At 44.7% G+C, this 10933-nt stretch overlaps 2 protein-coding genes across 3 annotated transcripts; both read left to right on the forward strand.

Annotated features, from left to right (window-relative positions):
- The first annotated feature begins 6 nt into the window (after window positions 1–6).
- On the forward strand, window positions 7–6944 carry LOC121868965 (ankyrin-3-like). Of its 2 annotated transcripts, none has more exons than XM_042369998.1 (6): window positions 7–115; window positions 1006–1195; window positions 1566–1664; window positions 2194–2292; window positions 3473–3759; window positions 6444–6944. In XM_042369998.1, the coding sequence occupies exons 1-6, from the start codon at window positions 110–112 to the stop codon at window positions 6942–6944; spliced, it is 1182 nt and encodes a 393-aa protein (XP_042225932.1). In that variant the 5' UTR covers window positions 7–109. The 2 variants fall into 2 exon arrangements, with proteins under 2 accessions (XP_042225932.1, XP_042225931.1); XM_042369997.1 differs by having other exon boundaries at window positions 8–115; window positions 1000–1195.
- Window positions 6945–6971: 27 nt separating this feature from the next.
- LOC121868975 (poly [ADP-ribose] polymerase tankyrase-1-like) lies at window positions 6972–10434 on the forward strand (the record flags this gene model as incomplete). The annotated part of the gene is made up of 5 exons (XM_042370008.1): window positions 6972–7496; window positions 7839–7938; window positions 9571–9666; window positions 9883–10157; window positions 10264–10434. Coding segments are annotated over 5 exons (1152 nt in total), but the record flags the coding sequence as incomplete, so codon positions are not given.
- Window positions 10435–10933: the final 499 nt, after the last annotated feature.

Raw genomic sequence — 10933 nt, forward strand, 5'->3', positions numbered from 1 at the left:
CCATTTATCAGTGCCGATAAAGTCTCAGTAACTGTTATGTATACTGCGTCAGGAGTCCTTGCCTTCTTCGGGTTGGGCGGTGAGGTAGTGTTGTATCTTCAGGAGTAAAATGATGGTGAGTACGATTTGGGTTGGTGTTGTGGGTGAGGAAGTGAACGGGAAGGTGACTTGTGTCTTAGCCAACATAGTGCATCACCATCATCACCATCATCACCATCATCATCATACTCAAGTGTTAGCTCCTGAATTGATAGGTTTGGTACCTTAGTTGTATCACCTTTATTTAACCATCATCTTCCTTTTATTTACTTGGGTCATATTGTATACTCGTATATAGTTCTCTTATATCTGTTCCCTTGTTATGGCCAGGAGTCATTTGTGGTTGATTCATTAAAAAAAAAAACAGTACCATTAGACTTAAGACGTAAATGACTGATCAATCAATATCATTTACTCGTCTGCTGATTCAGATTAGTTCAGATTATCAAGACATCACTTGAGTAAATTATCATAGCACCGAGAGATTATATCAAGATGAAGATCAATTTAAAAGTACTTATTATTAACTTAAAAAAACAATGACTTTTGAACTAACAAACCGTAACCCAAGAATGGTTATGAACTTAACATGTTAATCTAAGTAAATACAACAGTAAGCGAGACGGGGATACCTGCACAACACCCGACATAGAAAATAGGTTCAAAACTACACATCTAACACAAGGCCACATAGAAGTAAGACTCAACACTATTAGGGTGATACCAGACTCTAAATAATGACCCACAACACTGTACAATACTAAAGGTCTGTGGAGATCACGGCTGGGACTCATGACTGACACACAAACACTGGCTCGAGACCTCATTTGTTTGTGTTCCTCTGCTTCTTTAGTATGTGTAAGCTTACGGACCACAGCCTTGGGTTAAGTTAGGTTAGGATAGGTGTGGTTAGAATAGGATAGGACCCCACTTAACCTTAAAATTATTCTCATAACACAGGATCAGACTCCGCAGGAGGTTGACCTGGAGGCGGTGAAGGAGGCGCTACAGGGGGGCGTGCCGGTGGACGGGGTGGAGACTGAGCCGGGAGGGAGGACGCCCCTACACCAGGCTGCTATCACTGGGAACCTCCAGCTAGTCAGACTCTTGTGTGACCATAGGGCTGACCTCCACCTGACGAGCAACCAAGATGAAGGTAATTGTTGATGTTTTAATGTGTTACTACGCTTCAACAACTAAGGTCCTGAATCATAGTCCACGAAGTGAAGACCTAACCTAACTTAACCTAACCTTTTGTGACTAATCAAACGACCCTAACTGATAATAACTAGTCAAAGTTGCTATTTCAACTTCACTTTTGTTCAGTTTATTTACTATTCCAGTTTTATTTACAATTATATCTTCAATTTTAACTTGGAAATCTACTTTAATATTAATTTAAAAATGAATTTCAATTTCAGTTTTAGTTTAATTATAATTATTTCTTCAAATTCAGCGCCAGTGTTAATTATAATTTCATCTTCAATTTCCATAATTACAACCTCCACCCACTTCACCTCACACAGGGAGAACGGCGCTCCACCTGGCGGCTCGGGCTGGTCACCGTAACATAGTGGAGCTTCTGTTGGCCAGGGGGGCGCAGGTCAATGTACTGGATGACCATGGTAAGAGACATTATGTTTGGCCATCTTGCAATATTGTAGTTGTAGTGCATCTTGCAATGTTGTAGAAGTGCATCTTGCAATTTTGGCAATACGTATAGGGCAAACAGTACTACAAACCATCCCCTCATGCTGATCTATACAACCTATAACTTCAAGACTTGCAAGTAACTCATTCACGAAATCCAAATTGTCATATACGTAAATGATGAAACATTCACTCCTCTCTTCTTCTCATTCTTCTTCGGTGTGAAGTATTAGCCAGTCTCCCCAATCACAAGCCATATCATTATTCATACCTCACCCACCCACAATCCGTCTTTCGTTCCTACGTTTTTGACGCGAGAGATAAGTGTAGGAAAGGTATTAGAGATCATTTAGGTTTAGTTGAGTTTGGGGTAAAAATTATACAAGAAAATGGGATTAATGGCTCATGATTGTACAAGCTGGGATAGTACATGTTATATCGACTGAAGATTATTATGGTAGCGTTGTAACTCTGTGGAAGAGATTGAGAACGTCTTGTGCACAGGTCGGACCCCGCTACACCTGGCAGCAGAGGCCGGTCATACCAACATCGTGAAATCCCTCATTGAGTGTGAAGCTGATGTTAACCTCAAGGACAAAATAAGTAAGTTGCGTTGACCTTTGACCTTATCTTTAGGGTAACACAGCCTGTATATAACCTTTTATTGATCTTAAATGAATAAATGTTTAGTTCTGAATGCATTTTGACTTTAAAAAATCTTTATATGGTTCATAGATTGTCATGATAGTAATTTTGGCTTCTACACACACAAACACACACACACACACACACACACACACACACACACACACACACTACTTTTAAAAACAAATGGGTAAGGAGAAAAATGTTTTTGATAATAGATCCGTGTAACCCTTCTATGACCACTTGGCATCAGAGAATAAAAAATGAATAAATATTTTTCGGAACTTACTGTAGATAAACTTACTATTGATATATTACCTTGGAAGAACAATTCTATGTGTTATGGGGAGCCAGAACACAGTGGGAGAGAGAGAGATAACGTTTGATAAGACAGTTGACTCTTGTATCTTATCTTTATGATATATAATGAACATTCTTCATTGCCGTCGTCTCATTCGATAAAGTTTCCTTTTTCCATCATATTATCTCTCAGTTGTCCTATGTGTATGGTGTATAAAACATCTATAGCTTTATCTATTTCATTTAGTCCAAGCAAAACTGTATTTAAACCCCTGACTAAAGTAAAGTTTGTAATTGTGTAAATAATTAATCTGACATTATTTGCTATATGGGAACCAGTGGTTGAACTCACTATCAGTAATATTTTCTTTTATTACGAGGCTGATCGTTAACAACATGATCGCGGCGTACCCAAGGTCAACTTTTGGGTCCCTCTGGCTATAATAAAAATTTTTTTTCTGTATATATTTAACGTCCCTATCAATTATATTCTGAAGGTTGGATTATGTTTTATCTAGTTTAGTTTTTGTAAATATGAATATATTAAAGATAAGGAAATGTACATAACTTCTCGGTCTGATACAACAAATCTGCAAGGCTCTGAGCAACCAGACAAGAACTAGTCTGTGTCGACATGTGAGAGGACACACACACACACACACACACACACACACACTTCTATAAACGCCCTCTCTCTCTTTGTCGGCTATACTAGGTCAAATTTACTATTTGCCAATGTTTGTTTAATTGCATTATGTATCTACTGCAGTGTACATTCTACGTCACTGTAAATTTGTATTATAATTTTACTGAATATATCTATCACACTATGGCACAGGTCAGACCGTGGGTCACTACGCAGCAAGAGGCGGTCACGGGAACATCATAGACATACTCCAGGACCATGGCTGCTGCCTCACCACCCTTGATCAAGACGAGGCCTCCCTACTCCACCTTGCTGCTGAGAGTGGTCACCTGGACACTGTTTACAGGCTGGTTAAGGTCGGACTCTCTCCTGGTGCCGTGGACATCACTGGTTGCACTCCGGAAGACAGGGCACAGCGCAGGGGGTGGACCAACGTGGTGGCTTTCCTTCAAGACCCACATGACGATAATCCTGTCTTGGTAGGTACTTAGTGGAGGGCAAATCGAGAGAACCAACTCGTGACCCTAAGCTTTTGTATATTTTTGCATAGGTGAGTGTTGGCTTGACACATTGGCTGACCACCGATTAATTGCCTGGTTTGTGTATTGGATTCAGTGACGTTACCGGTTAGGAATTTCGAGGCCGCCAGTCTGTGTGGCTCAGAAGTGGCTTGGACTGTACATCAAGCGAGGAGCGGCATTCATAAATATGGTTTAACAGCATCAACAGTCAAACGAGTGTTTGGTAGCATTAACAGTCAAACGAGTGTTTGGTAGCATCAACAGTCAAGCGAGTGATTGGTAGCATCAACAGTCAAGCGAGTGTTTGGTAGCATCAACAGTCAAGCGAGTGTTTGGTAGCATCAACAGTCAAGCGAGTGTTTGGTAGCATCAACAGTCAAACGAGTGTTTGGTAGCATTAACAGTCAAACGAGTGTTTGGTAGCATCAACAGTCAAGCGAGTGATTGGTAGCATCAACAGTCAAGCGAGTGTTTGGTAGCATCAACAGTCAAGCGAGTGTTTGGTAGCATCAACAGTCAAGCGAGTGTTTGGTAGTGTCAACAGCCAAGCGAGTGTTTGGTAGTGTCAACAGCCAAGCGAGTGTTTGGTAGCGTCAACAGCCAAGCGAGTGTTTGGTAGCGTCAACAGTCAAGCGAGTGTTTGGTAGCGTCAACAGTCAAGCGAGTGTTTGGTAGCGTCAACAGTCAAGCGAGTGTTTGGTAGCGTCAACAGTCAAGCGAGTGTTTGGTAGCATCAACAGTCAAGCGAGTGTTTGGTAGCATCAACAGTCAAGCGAGTGTTTGGTAGCATCAACAGTCAAGCGAGTGATTGGTAGCATCAACAGTCAAGCGAGTGATTGGTAGCATCAACAGTCAAGCGAGTGTTTGGTAGCATCAACAGTCAAGCGAGTGATTGGTAGCATCAACAGTCAAGCGAGTGTTTGGTAGCATCAACAGTCAAGCAAGTGTTTGGTAGCATCAACAGTCAAGCGAGTGTTTGGTAGCATCAACAGTCAAGCGAGTGTTTGGTAGCATCAACAGTCAAGTGAGTATTTGTTTATAATTTACAGTGACGGTCGCCTCCTCTAGACACACACACACGTTTGAACATTAACTTGCGAGAGATTCTCATTATAGTTGTAGTGGATGCAATCCTAGACAAGGTTCTTGAAACTCCAGAGCACGAGCAGTAGGTATATTCAATAAGTGTACAAGACTTGGCGTGATAGCCGACCGATACAGAAGCGGGCACAAGGGACCCCGGACCGTAGGTAGGCCGAGGCTGATCTGAGGGATGTTGTCTAGCTGGGCAAGGAGAGTTGCTAGACATCACTAGGACAATAACTGAGGTCCTCTAGTTACTCGACTAGCGCGGTACAGACATAGTATATCGGGGCCTAGTGAGTGAACATAGGCATTAGACATAAGCATAGATATCAGACATGGTATGATGATATGTAGTAATACAGACATGTGAATAAATGGTACAATGAATGGTAACAGAGTCTTGGCGTCAGGCGTGTTCACATATCTATACAATAGTGAACTGACTGACTGAGGACTTCACTGTCTTCATCAACAGATCATTAACTCATCACTAAACCGGTCAGGTAATAATCTCTTCTTGTCTTGGTTTATGTATCAATATGACCTAACAATTCCTGATGATTGTGTCACTTGTGTTTAGAGAGTAGTGTTGATTTGTTGTGTAATAGCCGCCTGTCCTTCTCTCATAGACAACTGTATGTACCTGCATGGTGATGCTTCCTTTACAGCTTTATGTAAAGTGAAATCTAAATCAGAAATTATCGACTTGCTTATAGATCATCAAATTCAACCAGTCTAAATGGCTCTAAATGACTGTTTATCAACATCCTCCCATCAACAATGTAGTAACAAGATTGACGATCAACCTACAACTGATATACAAAAGTGACAATTTCAACTCCGAAATAATAAGTGTAGGACAGTGATAAGTTATGTGCCCGGCGGTCAGTGGTCACATCTCACATCTCTCACCACCTCACACACCAGATGACAGGACTCGCAGCCACATCAGGAGAGATATAAGGCCTCCCAGCTCCACCAGCCAACAACTGAGTACTCCCTTACTCCCCCAGATGAGAAATGAAAATCCCTAACTACATCAAATGAGGAACAAGATCTCTCTCCATTACCCCGAACTGAGAGACCTACCAGGAGTACCTGATGGGTGTGTGAAGCGAGTGCAGGCTTTCACAACCTAGATGGAGGGAACGGTCAGGACTGTTCTTAGCAGGGGAGGAATTTGTTGGCGTGGTCTATGAAGTCACAGGGCAGTTTATGGGACAGGTTTCCCCACTACCTGATCTGTAGTTAATTTGTATGTTTACTCCATGTTTTATATCATTTTATACTGAGAGCTTTTGTCTATCAAGTGACCCACTCCCAAATTTCTCTATATATAACTTTTATCATCTCTGTTTATTGTATATTTTTAGCCTTTTGGCCGCCATGTTCGTTTTATAAACCCTTAATTATTGTTTTTGTCCTGTGGCAAGATCTTTATACTGTACACTAAATGTTAATATTTGCTCAAGGGTATTTTACCTCGAAGAAAAACAAATATTATTATTATTATTATTATTATTATTATTATTATTATTATTATTATTATTCTGCAGGAGGAACTAACACGCGTAAATACTGAAGATGAGACTGTTTGTCAGCGAGAACTTGTGACTCCAGAACCCTCAACACCTGCTGACATCGATGGTGGTGGTAGTCACACGAGTCTAAATTCTACTGCTGGTGTAAGGTCGGGTCAATTAGATCCCCAATACCCACTTCAAGTAACAATTGGTGATGGAGAAGGACTTAGTGTGAGGCCTGTAAGATTTGCACTACCTGTTGAAGGTCAGCCCAGGCGTGCGCCTTTTGTTGGGGGTGTCTTTGTATACCCTGTTGATGTGGTGAAGGCGTCAAGACCCCCAGTGTTTGTTGATGCTATGGGACAGTCAGAGCCCTCACCCCCTACCTGTGACGGGGGGCATCCAGAACCTTCATCCCCTACCTGTGACGGGGGGCATCCAGAACCTTCACCCCCTACCTGTGACGGGGGGCATCCAGAACCTTCACCCCCTACCTGTGACGGGGTGCATACAGAACCTTCATCCCCACTGTGAAGGGGGAACCTTCATCCCTACCTGTGAGGGGGCATCCAGAACCTTCATCCCCCACCTGTGACGGGGCATCCAGAACCTTCATCCCCTACCTGTGACGGGTGGCATCCAGAACCTTCATCCCCTACCTGTGACGGGTGGCATCCAGAACCTTCATCCCCTACCTGTGACGGGTGGCATCCAGAACCTTCATCCCCTACCTGTGACGGGTGGCATCCAGAACCTTCATCCCCTACCTGTGACGGGGGGCATCCAGAACCTTCATCCCCTACCTGTGACGGGGGGCAACCAGAACCTTCATCCCCTACCTATGACGGGGGGCATCCAGAACCTTCATCCCCTACCTGTAACGGGGTGCATGCAGAACCTTCAGTTCCCACATGTGGTGTAAGCCAAGGCACCAACCTATACCCGATACTAACTGACGAGGTGTGGGGTCTGGATTGTGCAGCATTAGTGAACGAAGGAGACCAAGTCACCTCCCCCTGTGACCCACAACGCTCCAGGGAGGCCGAGCAAGCCGAATGTTTGCCAGACAACGACATTAACAACAAGGTAACTCCATCTTGTCTTACCATAGGGAATACTGTTTATTTTAGATCACGTGAAGGTAAAGAACCCCAGTTTATTTCGTGTTGTAATTTAATCCTAATGCTAATCTAACGGTAGCCTAACTTAATGCTAACCTAATATTACCTTACCAAACTTAACCTAATGCTATCTGTGGGTTAGATTAGGTTACGTTAGATTATGTTAAGTTAGGTCAGGTTAGACTCCGTTGAAAAAACTATTGGTAATTTAAGCAACACATTCAACTCCTTTGGTTAAGAACGTGTTCAGTGAGTGAGTAAAGAGCGTGGCATCATCTAAACTCCTCCTCCTGCCACTCCTTGACAGCTACTGGTGGCGGCGGCGGAGGGCAAGACTCGTGAGGTGAAGGCGCTGGTGAAGCAGGGAGCTAACCTGGAGGCGAGGAGCACCAACCCAGGCGAGGAGGGTGAGGCACCTTGAGAGAGCCACCACACTGACACTCACTCCTGTGTTAACTTTAGCAACTGTGTTAACTCCTATGTTGTCTTTAATCACAGTAATATAAAATGAGTATAATTTTCACTTGAAAGTCTCGGTAAAGGGGGAGAGCCATAGGAGTAAGGTACCGATACTAGGGTCGTGGTAGTAAGGGTCGTGGTAGTAAGGGTCGCGGTAGTAAGGGTCGCGGTAGTAAGGGTCGCGGTAGTAAGGGTCGTGGTAGTAAGGGTCGTGGTAGTAAGGGTCGTGGTAGTAAGGGTCGTGGTAGTAAGGGTCGTGGTAAGTATTAGGGTCGTGGTAGTAAGGGTCGTGGTATCGGGTCGTGGTAGGTCGTGGTAGTAAGGGTCGTGGTAGTAAGGGTCGTGGTAGTAAGGGTCGTGGGGTCGTGGTAGTAGGGGTAGTACGGGTAGTGGTAGTAAGTCGTGTAGTAGTACGGGTCGTGGTAGTAGGGTCGTGGTAGTAAGGGTCGTAGGGTGAGTGGAATAGTAAGGTCGTAGTACGTGTCGTGTAGGTCGTGGATGAGTCGCGGTGGTAAGGGTCGTGGTAGTAAGTCGTGGTAGTAAGGGTCGTGGTAATGGGTCGTGGTAGTTAGGGTCGCGGTAGTAAGGGTCGCGGTGTAAGGTCGTGGTAGTAAGGGTAGTAAGTAGGGTCGTATAGAGTCGCGATGGTAGAGTCGCAGTAATAACGGTGGTGGTAGTAAGTAGTAAGAGTCGTAAGTAGTAAGGTAGGGGTCGTGGTGTAAGGGTCGTGGTAGTAAGGGTCGTGTAGTAAGGGTCGTGGTAGTAAGGGTCGTGGTATTAGTAGGGTCGTGAAGTAGGTAATGGGTCGCGTGGTAAGGGTCGTGGTAGTAAGGGTCGTGGTAGTAAGGGTCGTGGTAAGGTAAGGTCGTAGTAGTTAGGGTCGGTAGTAAGTCAGATAGTAAGTCGTAGTAGAGGTCGTGGTAGTAAGGTGGTAGTAAATCGCGGTGGTAGTAGTGTCGTAGTAGTAAGTAGTCGTGGTAGTCGTGGTAGTAAGGGTCGTGGTATTAAGGGTCGTAGTAGGGTCGTGGTACTCGTGGTAGTAGGGTCGTAGTAGGGGTCGTGGTAGTAAGGGTCGTGGTAAGGGTCGTGGTAATGAGGTCGTGGTAGTAGTAGGGTCGTGGTAGTAAGGGTGGTGGTAGTTAGGGTCGTGGTATATAGGGGTCGTGGTAGTGGGGTCAATTATTAGGTTTCGTGGTCTGGTAGTAAGGGTCCTAAGTAAGGGTCGTAGTGGTAGGGTCGTGGTAGTAAGAGGGTAGTAGTCGTGTAGTAAGGGTCGTGGTAGGGGTCGGGTAGTAGGTCATGGTAGTAAGGGTCGTGTAAGTAAGGGTCGTGGTAGTAAGGGTCGTAGTAGTAAGGGTCGTGGTATTAGTAGGGTAGTAGTTAGGGTCACTTTAGTAAGGATCGTGGTAGTAAGGGTCGTGGTAGTAAGGGTCATAGTAAGGTCGTAGTAAGGGTCAGTAGGGGTCATAGTAGGTCGTGGTACCGTGGTAGTAAGGGTTCGTGGTAGTAAGGGTCGTGGTAGTAAGGGTCGTGGTAGTTACAGAATATATTACAATGATCAACATAACAGGTGTTGACAGGTCTGACGCCGCTACACCTGGCGTGTTGGGGAGGACACAAAGACGCTGCCGTGAAGCTGATCAACCTGGGGGCCAACCCACAAGCTCTGGCCGGAGGTGAGAGAGAGAGAGAGAGAGAGAGAGAGAGAGAGAGAGAGAGAGAGAGAGAGTTGTCTTGTATTCACCCTTTGTTTCTTCTCTCTGTTAAAATATACATTGTGCAACATTCATCACTTCCTACCTTGTGTATTGGTGCATCATTATGGTACAGGGCGTCAGGCGGTACAGTAATACATCAATGGTACGTCATCAAGGTACATTATCCCGGTACAGGGCGTCTGGCGGTACACTGGGCAGCCTATGGAGGTCACGTGGATGTGTTGAAGGCGCTGAGTGACCTAGGCTGTGACCTGGACGTGATCTCAGCCGACAAGTCCACGGCTCTCCACCTGGCGGCCGACAACGGTAACTTTGAGGCGGTTCAGTGGCTGGTTGAGCACGGTGTGAGTGTCCACACCCTGAATGGTGACACGAGGACCGCATTGGACCTGGCCAAGGCGTCCAGGTTTAAGGCTGTCTCACTTTACCTGAAGCGTAAAGGAAAGGAGGTATTGTATGTGTGGGTTAATATTGTTATTGGTATTTTTGTTATTATTGTTATTATTATCATATACAAGGTTAGCCTCGTCAGAACAGCACAACTCTCCCCCACAGGAGCTGCTAGTGCGGTCTGTGTCACTGAGAATGATCATCTCCGTCAAGAAACTTCTGGAGGAGGGAATAAATGTGAACGCCTCCTCCTACAAGAAGGGTCAGGAAGGTATGTATCCCACCAGAGAGAGAGAGAGAGAGAGGTTGTTGTGGTTGTGAGGTGTCTTTATGAGTACTGGAGGTGGTGCAAGAACCAAGATGTTATGTAGTGGTGTTGTTAGCGTTTCTTGTTCGTATTAGTAGTAGAGACTTAAGGCACAATGGAATTTCTGAGATGTCGGGAGTAGGTTAATGAGTTTTTAAGAATGATAATGAGAGTGGTGTGTGTTTGGTAGGAGGGGGAAGGGGTGTTATTATTTATGCCTGGGTCAGTGAATATCCTTGGGGGGGGGGGGGGTCTGTGGAGGATACATTTGGGACTGAAGTTAAGCCTCCTAGTTCGATGTTGAAGCCGAAGCCATTGGAATGTCATAAAGCCAAAGCCGATGCCAGTCATTTAGAAAGTCATGAAGCCGAAGCCAATGTCAAGGCTTTCCAAGGTTACACGAATATTTGATGGGGAAACATATGGCATTAAAGTTGCAGCAAGACCAGTGGATGATGGGAGGTATACACCCCCCCCCCCCTTACAATTTATGTAATCCTGAAGAAAAAAATTGAAAACCTCCCAAAT

The sequence above is a fragment of the Homarus americanus genome, unplaced genomic scaffold (genome assembly GCF_018991925.1).
Source record: "Homarus americanus isolate GMGI-L3 unplaced genomic scaffold, GMGI_Hamer_2.0 scaffold24694, whole genome shotgun sequence".
NCBI classification, from domain to species: domain Eukaryota; kingdom Metazoa; phylum Arthropoda; class Malacostraca; order Decapoda; family Nephropidae; genus Homarus; species Homarus americanus.